Source organism: Mobula hypostoma, chromosome 15 (genome assembly GCF_963921235.1).
Source record: "Mobula hypostoma chromosome 15, sMobHyp1.1, whole genome shotgun sequence".
NCBI classification, from domain to species: domain Eukaryota; kingdom Metazoa; phylum Chordata; class Chondrichthyes; order Myliobatiformes; family Myliobatidae; genus Mobula; species Mobula hypostoma.
The window spans coordinates 18,299,208-18,317,239 of NC_086111.1; the positions used below are offsets into that span (position 1 = coordinate 18,299,208).

At 42.7% G+C, this 18,032-nt stretch overlaps 1 protein-coding gene across 1 annotated transcript in view; it reads right to left on the reverse strand.

The window, feature by feature from the left end:
- Positions 1–18,032, reverse strand: part of dnah1 (dynein, axonemal, heavy chain 1) — a 393,587-nt gene that overhangs the window by 196,566 nt on the left and 178,989 nt on the right. The window contains exons 29-30 of the mRNA XM_063068377.1: positions 11,193–11,381; positions 2,957–3,062 (exon numbers count right to left, since the gene is read on the reverse strand). Of these exons, the coding sequence (XP_062924447.1) occupies positions 2,957–3,062; positions 11,193–11,381 (295 nt within the window). The remainder of the gene's footprint in view (positions 1–2,956; positions 3,063–11,192; positions 11,382–18,032) is intronic.

Consider the following 18,032-nt stretch of genomic DNA (forward strand, 5'->3'; position numbering starts at 1 on the left):
GTTCTAGCAAGTTTAAGGTCTTTTCACACTAACAGTCGGCAAGATGTACTTTATGAAGTCCTTCAGTTAGTCACAAGAATTGCAAATCAGGGAGGTCAGGTAAAATTTCTATGGGTTCCAGCACATGTGGGGGTGAAGGGGAATGAGAGGGTGGATGAGTTGGCAAAGAGGGCGTTAAAGAAAGAAAATGTGGAAATGCACGTTAGTATCAGTAAAGCAGAGGTTAAGTGTGTAATCTGGGAAAAAGTCAACCGAATGTGGCAAGAAAGATGGGACAGGGAGGGGAAAGGGAGGCATCTATATCAAATACAAAAGAGTGTTGCAGGTACTAGGGTAGGTAATGGAAACAGAAGAGAGGAAACTGTGTGGACTAGGTTAAGGCTGGGGCACTGTGCATTAAACAAAACATTGAAAATGATAGGGAAACACCAGACAGGATTGTGTGAGGAATGTCAGGAAGAGGAGTCAGTAGAACATGTAGTTCTGAGTTGCAGGAAGTATGGGATACAGAGAGAGATGATGAGAAATAAATTAAGGGAGTTGGGGATGCAGGAATTCACATTAAAAGGGTTGCTGGGCATGAGTGAGAGAGAACAAGTCCGGGTATTTTTAGCGTTTTTAAGAGGTTCAGGGTTTTTTTTATAGGGTATGACGGATAAACAGGAATAGGATACTAGGATGGTCAAAGATGGGAGGGTAAAGTGTAGGTTTGTGCGTGTGTGTGTGTGTGTGTGTGTGATTGGGTGAAGGGATTTTGAATATATGTCTAGTGCACATTCCGGAGCAGAGGGTGGCGGTAATGCACCATTAAGCTGGATGCCAACCGCCGTAAAACAAGATGCAGACAGACAGGGACCAGACATTTGACTAACTTGTGCCTGAGGAAGATGGTTGGTTTTACTGTTGAAACATTGCAATCAGTATCTGTAAGTATGTATCAATCATAAAAGAAAATCTGCAGATGTTGGAGATCCAAGCAACACATACACAACATGCTGGAGGAACTCGGCAGACCAGGCAGCACCTATGGAAAGTCTATAGTCAACAGGTCCTGCTCAGGTCTCGGTCCGAACATCAACTATACTCTTTTCCATAGATGCTGCCTGGTCTACTGAGTTCCTCCAGCATTTTGTGTGTGCTGTCTGTAAGTATGTGTCTGTTAAGACCAAAAGATAGTATGGATAGATTTGATTACCAGTCTCAAAACTTTCGTAGTCAGGTTTGTGAAGAGAATCAATGATATAGAAACAAATGTCCTCCACATGATCCTCTATCCTCATCCGCAAAACTGATGCCTGCTGCAGGATCTGCCCAGAACCAAGAGGACGACCATCAAGGGCTGGCTCAACTCCTGCAGATGTACGTTGAGCTGATGGGTGGTCCCCAGTCGGCACAATAAGAAATTACCGGCTGCCCCAGAGGCCACGGAGGCATTCACCTCTAGTCGGTTCATACACTAGAAGATCTCCACCTTCAGCGTGACCCTAGAATCAGTAGGGATGGGAGTAGTGGCTGCTATCATCACAGTCCTCCTAACACTGGAAGGTCTTAGCAGTGTCGGCCGCCGCTTCAGATATTTGGCCCACAGTTGACCCGCTTCTCCGCAGTAATAGCAGCAACCTCGACTCCAATGCCAGGACTTCCAGTTGGCGGAGAGTCTTGTGCATCTGATTTGCATGGCTTGACAGGATCCTGAGCAGGAGATGGGCTAGTCATTGTCAAAGGCTGGCAAGTGGAATTGTGATGCATTGAGGCTGGGTTTGGGCTAGCCCTCTTTGACCTCTTGAGGTAGTCTCACTCTCGCTCCGCCAGGGGATTATTGAGACAAATGGATTGGTTGATCAGAGCCTCCAAGTCCTCTACCTGCTCTCCTAAGACAAGGGTAACCTTTAGTTCACCATGGCGCTATGGCAGTACAGTGGCCTTAGCCTCCGTGTTTCCAGCCACTCTCCTTGGCCAAAGTCCAAAATTCAGTAGTGTAGTTGGCTGCTACCGACTACCCTGATGCACCTTCACCGGGTTCTGTTTGCTCCAGTAGGATGATTTTGGTCCATGAATTCCTCTGAATCCAAGCAAATCTTTGACCTCTGCTCCCTATGTGCGGTGGCCCAGGCCAGGGCTCTCCCAATCAGGAGAGAGATCATGAAGGCCACCTTTCTGAGCTCCATAGTGAACCAGGATGGTTAGAGTTCAAACACCAAAGGACACTGAGTGAGGAAGCTGCGGCCCCACCCTGGGTTACCACCGGATCTCTCTGGGGTCAGAAGATGGACAGACTCCTCAGAGCAACCGACATCCTTGCCTGAGCGGCTCTGACTTCCTCCTTGTGATAGTTGGTGTCTGGAGATCGTGTATCTCCAAGCTCTGTCTAGAAATTTTTTCACTATGTCTAGCCACAGCTGATAGGAGGCTCTGATATCCCCCTGGGTCCATGTTAGGCTCAGTTGTACTATGACAAGAGACCTAGGTGAGGATGGTTAGGACCCAGGTGCTGGACTAGAATTGAGACAGGATACAGAGATAGAAACAAGGTCAGGGTTCTAAACTAGACGAGAATCCAGAGTTCAGCTGACGATTAAGCACCAAACCTCTGTTCAAGTGCTCTTTAAGTATTAAAATCCTGAAATCCTGGCACCAAAATATGGCCACCAATTAGTGGGTGGGCCTGAATCTTTAAAGGAGGAGCACCACTTATCCATATTACAGGGAGTTTGAGTGTCCAAACCCCAGAGGCTGGTGCAGTCGGGTGCATGTCATAACAAATACTGGATGAATTGCATTATATATATAATGATTTTAGTACTGTGTACATTTGCCCACTGCGATTCAATGAACCTCTGATTGTAATTTGCTTGAGAGGTGTAGTTGACCTGGACTCTTTATTGACACCATTAAGTCTGAAATCTAAAATGTCATATAAAACAACTGGCAAAAATCATCAGGGACCCAAACTCACCCGTTGTTGCTGTGCTTTCTGAATGGTTGTTATCTGTTGTGCCACTACAGACAAAACTTCAATATCAATTCGATTAAACTCATCAAAACAAGCCCAGGCTCCAGAGCTGAAAAACCACAGGAAAAAAAACTATTAGCCAGAGCATTATTAGCAGAGTTTCGGGAACTAGGGAGAAGGCTGAAGAACAGGACCTCAAGGGTGGCGTTCTCAGGATTGCTGCCCGTGCTACATGACAGTGATGGTAAGAATTGGAGGAGATGGCAGTTGAATGCGTGGCTGAGGAGTTGGTGCAGGGGGCAGGGTTTTAGATTTTTGGATCATTGAGATCTCTTCTGGGGAGGGTGGGACCTGTACAGATTGGATGGGTTGCACCTGAACTCGAGGGGGAGCAATATCCTTGCAGGTGGGTTTGCTAGCATGGTTCGGGAGAGTTTAAACTAATTTGCAAGGGGGATGGGACCTGGAGCGATAGAGCAGTGAAAGAAGTGCATGGAGTAAAGCTAGATCTAACATACAGAGAGGCTTTGAGGAAAGAGAAGCAGAATAAACGGTGTAAAGACAGTAAGGTAGAAGGGCTGAAATGTGTGTACCTCAATGCAAGAAGCATCAGGAACAAAGGTGATGAACTGAGAGCTTGGATACATACATGGAATTATGATGTAGTGGCCATTACAGAGACTTGGCTGGCACCAGAACAGGAATGGATTCTCAATATTCCTGGATTTCAGTGCTTTAAAAGGGGTAGAGAAGGCAGAAAAAGGGGAGGAGGGGTGGCATTACTGGTCAGGGATACTATTACAGCTACATAAAGGGTGGGTAATGTAGCAGGATCCTCTTCTGAGTCCGTATGGGTGGAAGTCAGGAACAGGAAGGGAGCAGTTACTCTGTTGGGGGTATTCTATAGGCCCCCTCGTAGCAGCAGAGATACAGAGGAGCAGATTGGGAGGCAGATTTTGGAAAGGTGCAAAAATAACAGGGTTGTTATCATGGGTGACTTTAAGTTCCCTGATATTGATTGGCACCTGATTAATTCCAATGGTTTAGATGGGGCAGAGTTTGTTAAGTGTGTCTAGGATGGATTCCTGTCACAGTATGTGGACAGGCCGACTAGGGGGAATGCCATACTCGATCTTGTACTAGGTAATGAACCGGGTCAGGTCACAGTTCTCTCAGTGGGGGACAGTGACCACTGCTCCCTAGCCTTTAGCATTATCATGGAAAAGGATAGAATGAGAGAGGACAGGAAAATTTTTAATTGGGGAAGGGCAAATTATGAGGCTATAAGGCTAGAACTTGCGGGTGTGAATTGGGATGATGTTTTTGCAGGGAAATATACTATGGACATGTGGTTGATGTTTAGAGATCTCTTGCTGGATGTTAGGGATAAATTTGTCCCGGTGAGGAAGATAAAGAATGGTAGGGTGAAGGAACCATGGGTGACAAGTGAGGTGGAAAATCTAGTCAGGTGGAAGAAGGCAGCATACATGAGGTTTAGGAAGCAAGGATCAGATGGGTTTATTGAGGAATATAGGGAAGCAAGAAAGGAGCTTAAGAAGGGTCTGAGAAGAGCAAGAAGGGGGCATGAGAAGGCCTTGGCGAGTAGGGTAAAGGAAAACCCCAAGGCATTCTTCAATTATGTGAAGTAAAAAAGGATGACAGGAGTGAAAGACCGATTAGAGATAAAGGTGGTAAGATGTGCCTGGAGGCTGTGGAAGTGAGTGAGGTCCTCAATGAATACTTCTTTTCGGTATTCACCAATGAGAGGGAACTTGATGGTGAGGACAATATGAGTGAGGTTGATGTTCTGCAGCATGTTGATATTAAGGGAGAGGAGGTGTTGGAATTGTTAAAATACATTAGGACGGGTAAGTCCCTGGGGACTGACGGAATATTCCCCAGGCTGCTCCACGAGGCGAGGGAAGAGATTGCTGAGCCTCTGGCTAGGATCTTTATGTCCTCGTTGTCCACGGGAGTGGTGGATTGGAGGGAGGTGAATGTTGTCCCCTTGTTCAAAAAAGGTAGTAGGGATAGTCCGGGTAATTATAGACCAGTGAGCCTTACGTCTGTGGTGGGAAAGCTATTGGAAAAGATTCTTAGAGATAGGATCTATGGGCATTTAGAGAATCATGGTCTGATCAGGGACAGTCAGCATGGCTTTGTGAAGGGCAGATCGTGTCTAACAAGCCTGATTGAGTTCTTTGAGGAGGTGACCAGGCATATAGATGAGGGTAGTGCAGTGGATGTGATCTATATGGATTTTAGTAAGGCATTTGACAAGGTTCCACACGGTAGGCTTATTCAGAAAGTCAGAAGGCATGGGAGCCAGGGAAGTTTGGCCAAGTGGATTCAGAATTGGCTTGCCTGCAGAAGGCAGAGGGTCATAGTGGAGGGAGTACATTCAGATTGGAGGATTGTGACTAGTGGTGTCCCACAAGGATCTGTTCTGGGACCTCTACTTTTCGTGATTTTTATTAACGACCTGGATGTTGGGGTAGAAGAGTGGGTTGACAAGTTTGCAGAGTACACAAAGGTTGGTGGTGTTGTAGCTAATGTAGAGGATTATCGAAGAGACATTGATAGGATGCAGAAGTGGGCTGAGAAGTGGCAGATGGAGTTCAACCCGGAGAAGTGTGAGGTGGTACACTTTGGAAGGACAAACTCCAAGGCAGAGTACAAAGTAAATGGCAGGATACTTGGTAGTGTGGAGGAGCAGAGGGATCTCGGGGTACATGTCCACAGATCCCTGAAAGTTGCCTCACAGGTAGATAGGGTAGTTAAGAAAGCTTATGGGGTGTTAGCTTTCAGAAGTCGAGGGATAGAGTTTAAGAGTCGCGATGTAATGATGCAGCTCTATGAAACACTGGTTAGGCCACACTTGGAGAACTGTGTCCATTTCCGGTCGCCTCACTATAGGAAGGATGTGGAAGCATTGGAAAGGGTACAGAGGAGATTTACCAGGATGCTGCCTGGTTTAGATAGTATGGATTATGATCAGAGATTAAGAGAGCTAGGGCTTTACTCTTTGGAGAGAAGGAGGATGAGAGGAGACATGATAGAGGTGTACAAGATAATAAGAGGAATAGATAGAGTGGATAGCCAGTGCCTCTTCCCCAGGGCACCACTGCTCAATACAAGAGGACATGGCTTTAAGGTAAGGGGTGGGAAGTTCAAGGGGAATATTAGAGGAAGGTTTTTTTAACTCACAGAGTGGTTGGTGCGTGGAATGCACTGCCTGAGTCAGTAGTGGAGGCAGATACACTAATGAAGTTTAAGAGACTACTAGACAGGTATATAGAGGAATTTAAGGTGGGGGGTTATATGGGAGGCAGGGTTTGAGGGTCGGCACAACATTGTGGGCCGAAGGGCCTGTAATGTGCTGTACTATTCTATGTTCATACTAATTTGTAAGAAATATAATTAATAGTCTATCCAAACTTTAAGAACAAAGTGACAAGGATGTAGAGTGTGGATTTCTCATACTACTGCCTGCAAAATCCAAGCTGAAATTAGAGGTATATCTTTATTTCAAGTACGAGAGGTGGGTGCATAACCAAATCTCATAACTGTATTAGAGGCAAATGAAACAATGCAACAGAGAGGGAAACCAAACAGCTTATCTTTCCTGTGATGACTCTTTGAAAGATCAATTAATTACTTCTATTCCTTTTCTTTTTCCAGATAGGCTACGCAAATCTATTCCCCTCAAATATTTATTCAATTTCTCTTTTAAATTTGATTCTTTTAGCTAATGCAGTCTGGAGTACTATGCTTGCAAAAGGGTAAATGTATTTCTTGTTATCTCTTATTCGGTGATCCATTGAGGACATGCTAGATACTAAACACATCTGTGTGGAACGACTGGATTTGGTAGGTCACAGAGATATGAAATTCACACTACCATACAGATCTGAGAAAGAGTGTGAAATAAACACACAGTCACCAGACTCAATGTAGGAATGCAACGTCATGTCACTTCTAAGACAGAAACACCATTTACTTCATTGTCACTTGCAGGTTGCAATGTTCAAGAATGACGTAAGATCACTGTCCAAGCTACCGAATAACTGAAAATGCAGAATAAATTTGTGAAGGATGGGACATCCTCCAGATGCCAAGGAGAAGAAAGACAATAACTGACTGATGCTTGAATGAAGTGTAGCCACTCTACAACAAGCATGCGAAATTATCCTCTGACTATTTGAGATGAGCAATGCTCAAAATAAACATACAGAATATATTTTTTAAACAAAAGGGGATATAAACGATTTTTCAAGAATGAGTAGAGAATTATATTGTTATATGCACAATTATGGTATCCATGCCTGTACTGTCTCACTCACTAGTGCAGTATATTCTGTGTATTGGCAACACAGCCCGCAGGTTGAAAATAAAAAAAACACTGTAGGCTACAGATCTTATTCTGATGGAGTAATTAAGTACCACTGCAGGAACAAGAAGACATATCAATATTGGAAATAGTTACTCCCTGATTACTTGATTTTAACCATGATCATCTCTTAAAATCTTTTTATCCACCCAGCCAAATGGTAAATCAGATTATACCTATACTACCTGGAGTTCAGAAGCATAAAGGATAAAATATGCAAACTTTGGTAGGGATGGTTGCTGTTTCCTCTGGATGGGTGTCTGGAACCAGCAGACGCAATCTCAAAATAAGGGATCAACCATTCACGACAGAGATGAATAAAAATATTGACCCACAAGATGGTAAATCTTTTTAATTCACTATCCATGAAGACAGTAGAGACTCAGTGAATGGGTATATTCATTGCAAAAGGTCATAAGATTAGAGAGTTAGGGAAAGTGGCAGAGCCTTTGGAGCATGATGCAGCAGACATAATGGGGTGAACCCTTCTATTTAATGCACTCATGTTCTTATAAGAAACCTGGGGAGTGTATTTCAGAGCTCAGAGCCAAGGCAGCTGAAAACATGGCTGATGAAGGGTGAGTGAGTAGTAAAGGGAATAGGGAAGAAGTCAGAATAGGGGACTTCCAGACTGGACATAGCTACTGAGATAAGAAAAGGAAGATTTTTAAAAAGTTAGTATGTAAAATTTAGTACTGTTGTATTTCAGAATCACAAGTAAGTGTTGGCAAGCAAGTTTAGGTGTGAAGGTCGAACATAGCTTGCTTTAAGTTAGGATCTGTAAATGCTTGCTAGAAAATGAGAATCATGTTTAATATTACTGGCATGTTGTGAAGTTTGTTAACTTAGCGACAGCAGTACAATGCAATACATGATAATACAGAAAAAATAAGTCAATTATACTAAGTATATACGTGTATATTAAATAGTTAGTGTTGGCGCGTGGCCAAGTGGTTAAGGTGTTCGTCCAGCAATCTGAAGGTCGCTAGTTCGAGCCTTGGCTGAGGCAGCGTGTGCGTCTTTGAGCAAGGCACTTAACCACGCATTGCTCTGTGACGACACCGGTGCCAAGCTGTATGGGTCCTAATGCCCTTCCCTTGGACAACATCGGTGTCGTGGAGAGGGGAGACTTACAGCATGGGCAACTACTGGTCTTCCATACAACCTTGCCCAGGCCTGCACCCTGGAAACTTTCCAAGGCGCAAATCCATGATCTCATGAGACTAACGGATGCCTATAAAAGAAAATAGTTAAATTAAATATTGTGCAAAAACAGAAATAATATTTTATAAAGAGGTAGTGTTCATGGGTTCAATGTCCATTTAGGAATTGGATGGTAGAGGGGAAGAAGCTGTTCCTGAATCACTAAGTATGTGTCTTCAGTCTTCTGTACCTCCTTCCTGATGGTAACATGTCCTGGGTTTGGGTGTCCTCAGTAATGGGCACCGCCTTTCTGAGGCACTGCTCCTTGAAGATGTATTGGGTACTACAGAGGCATCCAAGGTGGAGCTGACTAGATTTATAACCCTTTGCAGCTTCTTTCGATCCTCTGCAGTAGCTCCCCACCCCCACCCCCCCATACTGGACTGTGATACAGCCTGTTAGAATGCTCTCAATGGTACATCTGTAGAAGTTTTCAAGTGTGTTAGGTGACAAACCAAATCTCCTCAAATTCCTAATGAAATACAGCTGCTGACTTGCCTTCTTTATAGTTTCATAAATATTTGGGACTAGGTTAGATCCTCAGAGATCTTGACATCCAAGAACTTGAAACTGCTCACTCTCTCCACTTCTGATCCCTCTGAGGATTGGTTCATGTTCTCTTGTCTGACCCTTCCAGAAGTCTATAATCAGCTCCTTGGTCTTACTGACGTTAACTGCAAGGTTGTTGCTGCGACACCACCCAACCAGCTGGTATATCTCGTTCCTGTACGCCACCTTGTCTCTATCTGAGATTCTACCAACAATGGTTATATCATCAGCAAATTTATAGATGGCATTTGAGCTATATCTAGCCACATAGTCATGGCTATTGAGAAAGTAAAGCAGTGGGCTAAGCTCACATCCCTGAGGTGCACCAGAGTTGATCGTCAGTAAGGAGGAGATATTATTACCAATCTGCTCAGATTGTGGTCTTCCATTTGGGGAGTCAAGGATCAAATTGCAGAGGGAGGTACAGAGGCCCAGGTTCTGTAGCTTATTGATCAGAACTGTGGGAATGATAGTGTCAATGAAGGGCATCCTGATATGGTGTTTGTATTGTCCAGGTGAACTAGGGCCATGTGAAGAGCCACTGAGACTGCGTCTGCCATAGACCTATTGTGGCGATAGGTAAATTGCAGCGGGTCCAGATCCTTGGTGAGGAAGGAGTTGATTTTAGCCATGATCAACCTCTCAAAGCATTTCATCACCATGGATGCGAGTGCTACTGGATGATAATCATTAAGGCAGCTCACGCTACTCTTCTTGGGCAAAGGCTTGCCTGTTGCCCCTTTGAAGCAGGTGGGGACTTCTTACTATAGCAGTGAGAGGTTGAAATTATCTTTGAATACTCCCACCAGTTGGTTGGCACAAGTTCTCAGAGCCTTACCAGGTACTCCATCAGGACCTGCCACCTTGCGAGGGTTCTCCCTCGACAGCCTGACAGAGATCACAGGGTGACTGGGTGCAGCAGGGTTCTTCACAGCTGTGGTTGTATTCTCCCTTACAGAGTGGGCATAGAAGGTGTTGAGCTTGTTTGGTAGCAAAGCATTGCTGCCATTCATGCTATTGGGGTTTGTTTTGTAGGATGTAATGTCCCACAAACCCTGCCTGAGTTGACATGCATCCAATGTCACCTCCAACCTCACTCAAAATTTTTTCTTTGCTCTTGAAAGGGCACCCCACAAGTCATATTTGGTTTTCTTGTACAGGCCTGGGTCACCAGACTTCAATACTAGAGACCTAGCCCTCAGCAGATGACGAACCTCCTGAAGGGCTAGAAAATGAACGTCAAGGTAGTAGTACATGGTGAGATTTACATACTTCAATAATAAATTTACTTTGACTTTGATCTGTACGGCAGGGCTTAGAATGGGTTGAAAAGTGTTGAAATGATCAAGTTCAGAGATAACCACGGTATGACTAAAGGTTCCAGCAACAGATGTTAGGGAAAGGAATGACGATAGTAACTAGGAATTTGTGGCTGTGATTTAAAGTATTGGTCTTTCCAGTATTTGGCTGGATGAAATTTCTTTCAATGTTACAGGTTGAGAACTTTAACAAGTACAGAGATTCTTGACCCTAAGATCATATCAGAAATTGATCATGGCCCAGGCTTCAGCTATAACGACCCCATATCCTTTTGAGGTGGATACAAGTATCAAATAGATTTATTATACTGACTTTAAAAATTCAATGAAAATTCATATGAAAAGGTTAATAATCCCTCCTCAAACTCTGCTAATGAATTTCTTTGTTGAATATACATGTTTTATATTATTTTTTATAGGCATCCGTTAGTCTCGTGAGACCATGGATTTGCGCCTTGGAAGGTTTCCAGGGCGCAGGCCTGGGCAAGGTTGTATGGAAGACCGGCAGTTGCCCATGCTGCAAGTCTCCCCTCTCCACGCCACCGATGTTGTCCAAGGGAAGGGCACTAGGGCAGATACAGCTTGGCACCGGTGTCGTCGTAGAGCAATGTGTGGTTAAGTGCCTTGCTCAAGGACACAACACGCTGCCTCAGCTGAGGCTACTACTTGGCCACGTGCCAACACACGTTTTATATTATAAAGTGAATGAAATTAACCACATCCACAACAGAGTGTAGGAATACCAATGTGCTGTGCCAGAGCTTATCTTATTCCTTACCTGGCCAAACCTTTAAAAAATTTGCCCATTGCTAAGAAGTCAAGTTGGTCAGAGCAGTTGAAAACGACAGTTTGTATTGCAAGGGCTTTACCCAGATCTTTCGTAGTTTCTGTTTTCCCTGTGCCAGCAGGTCCAGCTGGTGCTCCACCAAACTTAAGGTGAAGAGCACCAGTTAATGTGAGGTAGCATCTAGGATCAAGTAAAAAAGTTATTAACTCCATCATGAATTCCATTAGAACAATACAACGGAAAAAATTGTCATGAAATTGGAATATAGCTAGAGAAAGAAAATCAAAAAATACAGTCTACAGGTCATCTGCATTGTAGTTACATAGGGATATGGACCAAATGCAGACAAATTATAATACATTTTGGTAAAAAGAACAATAGTGCGGACTATTATCTAAATGGGGAGAAGGTTCAAACATCAGAGGTGCAGAGAGACTTAGGAGTCCTCATGCCAGACTCCCTAGACACTAGAATACTACAGCACAGTACAGGCCCTTCGGTCCTTGATGTTGTGCCGACCCATATCTCCCTTAAAAAAAAGTACTAAACCCACACTACCCCGTAACCCTCTATTTTTTTTTCATCTATATGCCTGTCCCAGAAGGTTAATACAGGTTGAGTCTGTGGTAAAGAAGGCAAAGACAATGTTGGCATTTATTTCAAGGGGAATAGAATATAAAAACAAGGAGATAATGCCGAGCCTTTATAAGACACTAGTCAGGCTGCACTTATTGTCAACAGTTTTGGGCCCCATATCTCAGAAAGGATGCATTGTCATGGGAGAGAGTCCGGAGGAGGTTTATGAGGATGATTCCAGGAAAGAAGGGGTTAACATATGAGGAGCATTTGGCAGCTTTGGGCCTGTACTCACTGGAATTTAGAAGAATGCATGGGGATCTCATTGAAACCTACAGAATGTTGAAAGGACTAGATAGGGTGAATGTAGAGAGGATGTTTCTTGTGTTGGGGGTATCCAGAACTAGACGACACAGCCTCAAAATTGAGGGACGACCTTTTAGAACTGAGGTAAGGAGAATTTTTTTTTTAGCCAGAGAGTAGTGAATCTGTGGAATGCTCTACCACAGACTGTGATGGAGGCCAAGTCTGTGGGTATATTTAAGGTGGAAGTTGATTGTTTCCTGTTCAGTCAGGGCATCAAAGGATATGGTGAGAAGGCAGGTGTATGGGGTTGAGTGGGATCTGGGATCAGCCATGATGGAATGGCAGAGCAGACTCAATGGGCTGAATGGCTTAATTCTGCTCCTATGTCATATGGTCTTAAATAGGGCTGGCTAACCGAGGTTGGCACATTACTCAGCATGAATGAGTTGGGATATTACTACACATTCAGTGAAACTCCCTCTTGTATTTTATTGTTATCCATCCTCTAGGAATAGTCATTGCCCTTTGTCCATAGGTGAGAGGTGGAAATTGGTAAGGCTGGCCAACGGGGCTCTGGTGAAGCTGTACAGACCAATCCCCTGTATAGTGGATGCAACAGATTGTAGAATCGTTGATGAACTCCAACTGTACCTTCGACTTCAGAGGATGATGAAGATGGGAGGCCTATTCTTCACTTAGGAGCAAAGAGCCCCAGTGTTCCAGTCAAGATATTGACTGTCTACAGTGCTCCTTCGGTCAACATCTTCCGGATAGATCATGAAACCACATATTTAATTTCTTTTATGTCTTTTACATTTGTTTTTTGTCTTGAATGTGATTTTGGAAATGTTGCAGCCTGGGATTTGCAGTGTGGAGATTGTTTGGGTGTTTCAGCGCTCTGCAGTGAAGACAGAGGTACAGCATGGGAACCTCATGGTGAGAAGGCTGCAGGACAGCGTGCGAGCCAATGTTTGACTTCATTTTGCTGATTAAAGGTTCTATTGTTCACCAATTAAAGTGATGAGGGAGATTGAAACATTGAGGCGAAAGTGGAAGTTAAGCGCCGGCGGCTTGCCTTTTGATCACTGGTGGGATCACTCTGCTGCTGGAGAGGGGAGACTCACTTTTTATTGCTGGTGAGATTGCTGTGCTGCTGGAGAGAGAAAGGCCTGCCGCTGTGCCCAGAGAATATTACCCAGGTTTTTTGCATTTTGGACATAGACTTGAACTATATACTTTCTTTCAGTCTTATATTTTTTGTATGCTGATTTTCACCTGATCGTTCTCTTTTTTATGTGCAGGGGAGGGGGATTTGGGAGTTAATGTGCCTGTTCCATATTTGTCCTTTTTTGGTGCAGGGAGGAGAGATTTGGGGGTTGATGATCTGCTGCCGTTCTTTTATTTCTTGGTTTCATGGCTATCTGGAGAAGAAGAATTTCAGAGTTGTATTCTTTGATAATAAGTGAAACTTTGAAATAAGTAAGTAAGTAAGGGATGGGCATTGCTGGCTTGTTTATTCTTATTTCACCTTGAGAAGGTGGTTGTGACCTTGTGATCTGCTTCCTTGAACCACTTTAGAATTTTAAGCCACTGTTGACGATAAAGCTGAATGGAGTGGAAGTGTCATACACTTGCTGCCCTTGTCTTTCCAGGTGGTAGAGGGATTTGGCAGGTGCTATCAAGAAGGTCAATGAGCTGTGTATACTAGTGTTAATACTGTGCTTGTTTAAATTGAGTGTCATCACCTTGGTTGCTATATCAGAAGGGCTTCTTTTATGATATTGGCACTGCATTCATCCAGACAAGTGAAGAGTACTCATCGCGTTCCTGCCTTTTGCCTTTTAGCTGGTAGAATAGCTTTGAAGAACTAGGACATGCATCACTAGCCTTTGACGTACACTTACATCTACAGCATTTATGTCGTTGGTCCAACTAAATTTTTGGTCAATGGTGCCCTATAAAATATTGGTAATAAGGACCTGGCCACAATTAATGCCAACATTTGAATTAGAAATAACAATAGGCTATAGTCCATAATAGCTACCCCTGTTCAACATAATCTTCACTGAACAACCTCAAATTTATATTTCTATCTGTCTGGGGTACTCTTTTATCCCCCTGCTTATCAAGAATATTTCTGCTTTAAAATATTCAAAGGTTCTACTCTGCTTGCACTGGCTTTAAGTACGAGATTTCCGAAGACTCACAACACTGCATGAGAAAGAATATTGTTTTTGTCTCTGTTTTAAATGGGCAACTTCTCATAGTTTTAAGCAGTGACCCTTATTTCTCGATTCCGGAAGGAAACTTGGAGAGGAACACACAGAAATATTGTCGTTAGGAAGGGAAGGGGGAAGTAACTCACAGCCTAGAGTGAGGCTAGCCTGTCAGATCATTCCACATAAGACAATACAACTTCTGTTGAAAGCATTAATATTCTTCCTTAAATAAGGAGAGCAATACTGCACATAGCATTCTAGTTGTGTTTCACTAATGCCTTATTTAACTGAAACATAATCTTCATACTTCTGTATTCAATTGCACTAGTAATAAATGATAAAATGTCACTGTCTTTTTCCATTTCATGCTGCACTTACATTCTAAGTTTTCACAAACCATGCTCTTGGACACCAGATTCCCCTGAATCTCAGAGCTCTATAATCTCTGACCATTTAGATGAAATGCTTCCATTCTATTTTTTTCTGACAAAATAGACAATTCCACACTTTTGCATATTACACTCCATTTACCAGATCTTTATCTACTTGATTAACTCATCTATATTCCTTTCACAGCTGCCTTTGTCACTAGCAAATTCAATAACCATTCTATCAGTTGTTTAATCCTCATAAAAAGTTCAAGCCCCTGAAATATCTGTGGTACATCATTTGTTTCACGTTGCCAACCAGTAAAAGACCTAGTGATACCTACCATTGTTCAACTAATCTACTACCTTTGCTGAGATGTTTTCTGCTATATCAAAAGCATGTTTCTCCAAAGTTATATTTGATGCAGCACCTGGAAAACTGGTTCCCCTTGTATCTAACTTCTTCAAAGACCTCTCATAAATTGGTAAACATAATTTTCCTTTCACTAAACAATGCTGACTTTCCCCAATTACCTTGATTATTTTTCCTAGGGTGACATTTTCACTTTAGTTTCCTGCTTTCTCTCTCACTCACTCTTTGAATAAAGGAGTTACATTTGTTATTTTTCAGAGGGAAGCTTTTCTGAATTAGGTAATTTTGGAAGATTAAAATCTATGCACAAACTATTTAGATAAAATGATTCTATTATATTTTTCCTGACAATTTCTTATTTATACTCCATTTCCAGATCATTGTCTATTCATTTAGTAATTCTATTTCTTTGCACTGTACTGCTGCTGCAAAACAACAAATTTCATATCAAATAAGTGATAATAAATCAGATTCTGATCTCACCAGTAACTTTTAAAAGCCTACTATAAAGTTCATTAAGACCATTGCTCAGCACCACTTTCATCCCTTCCAGTTTCCAAGTTAGTCATTTTTCTGCAATATTACCTGCATTCTCTATTGGGTAAACTAGTTAAAAATACATGTTTAAGCCACTTGTAATCTCCCTGCTTTCCATTAGTAATTCCCCAGTCTTAATATTTTGCGGATCAACACTCACTCTGTTAACTCTTTTCCTACTCACTCTGAAGCATTCTGGTAAAACCTTTCACCACGCTTGTCACTGACAGCACCAAGTAGGCAGGGAAAAAGTCTAAATGGGAATGCAACAAATGTGAGGTGCCCAGGCTTTGTCTTGGTCAGGAATCAAAAGGTTGAGCATGGTGAGACTAATGTTCTGAGCTGCATCTACTACTTCAACGCAAGGAATATTGTAGGAAAGGCAGGCAAGCTTACGGCATGGATCAGCATGTGGAATTATGACACAGTAGCCATTAATAAGACTTGGATGCAGGGAGGGCAAAACTGGCAGCTTAATATTCAGGGGTTCCATTGTTGTCAATGTGATAGAGTGGGAGGGATTAAGGAAGAAGCAGGTGGTATCGTTAGTCAGGGAAAATGTCACAGCAGTGCTCAGTCCGGACTGTCTGGAGAGCTCGTCTAGTGTAGCTTTATGGGTAGAACTGATGAATAAGAAAGGGATGAGGACATTAATGGGATCATATTATAGAACACCAAATAGTATACATGAGTTAGAGAGGCAGATTTGTAGAGATCAGACTGTGGCAAGGAACGTAAGGTTGTGATAGTAAGTGATTTTAACTTTTCACATATTGGTTGGAAATCCCATACTGTAAAAAGGCTGGTTGGGAAAGAGTTTGGCACATATGTTCAGGAAGGTTTCCTTAATTAGTACATAGAGGTCCCAACAAGAGAGTGTGATACTAGATCTCCTACTACGGAATGCGACAGGATAGGTGACAGAAGTTTGTGGAGGGGAACACTTTGCATCGAGTGACCATAATGCCATTAGTTTCAAGGTAATTATGGGAAAGGATAGGTCTGGCCCTCAGGTTGAGATTCTGAATTGGAGAAAGACCAATTTTGATGATATCAGAAAGGATCTGTCAAGTGTGGATTGGGACAGGTTGTTTTCTGGCAAATGTGTACTTGGTGAGTGGGAGGTCTTCAAAAGTGAAATTTTGAGAGTACAGAGTTTGTATTTTTCTGTCAGATTAAAAGGCAAGTTTAACGGGTTAGTGGAGCCTTGGTTTTTGAGAGATATTGAGGACCTGGTTTAATAAAAGGAGGTGCATAGCAGATATAGGCAGGCAGGAATATATGAGGTACTTGAGGAGTCTAAGAAATGCAAGAGAACACAATCAGGAGGGCTAAAAGAAGGCATGAGATTGCTCTAACAGACAAGGTGAAGGAGAATCTTAAGGGCTTCTACAGAGCAAAAGGATATCAAGGACCAAATGGGTCCTCTGGAAGATCAGATTGGTAATTATGTGTGAAGTCAAAAGAAATGGAAGAGACCTTAAATGGTATTTTTTGCCTTTGTATTTAGTCAGGAGACAGACATAGAGTCTATAGGTGTGAGGAAATGCAGCACTGAGGTCATGGACCCTCTACAGATTTCAGAGGAGGAGGTGTTTGCTGTCTTGTGGCAAGTTAGGGTGGATAAATCCCCAGGGCCTGACAAGGTGTTCCTTTGCACTCTGAAGGAGGCAAGTGCAGAAATTGCAGAGGTATTAAAACATCCCTAGTCACTGGTCTGGTGCCGGAGGATTGAAGGATAGCTAATGTTCTGCTGTTTTAGAAAGGCTCTAAAATAAGCCAAGAAATTATAGGCCAGTGAGCCTGACAACAGTATTGATAAAGTTCTTGGAAGGCATTGTAAAGGACCTGATATATACGGTAGGTATTTGGATAGATAGGGACTGACTAGGGATCGTCAGCATGACTTTGTTGTGTTAATTCGTGTCTAACCAATCTTATAGAGTTTTTTGAGGAAGTTATCAGGAAAGTTGATGAAGGCAAGGCAATGGATGTTGTCTACATGGACTTTAGGAAGGCCTTTGACAAGGTCTCACTTGGGAGCTTGGTCAAGATGGTTCAGTCACTTGGCATTTAAGATGAGGTAGTAAATTGGTTTAGACATTGGCTTCATGGAAGATGCCAGAAAGTAGTTGTAGATGGTTGTCTCTCTGACTGGAGGCCTGTGAATAGTGGTGTTCTACAGAGATTGTTGTTTGTCATCTACATCAATGATTTGGATGAAAATGTTGGGATGTCATGTTGAAATTGTTTAAGATGTTGTTGTGGCCTAATTTAAAGTATTATGTACAGTTTTAGTTACCTACTTACAGGAGAGATGAAAGAGTGCAGAGAAAATTTATAAGGATGTTACCAGCACTTAAGGACCTGAGTTCAGGGAAAGGTTGAATAGATTAGAACTTCATTCCCTAGAACATAAAAGATAGAGGGAAAATTTAATAAAGGTTTACAA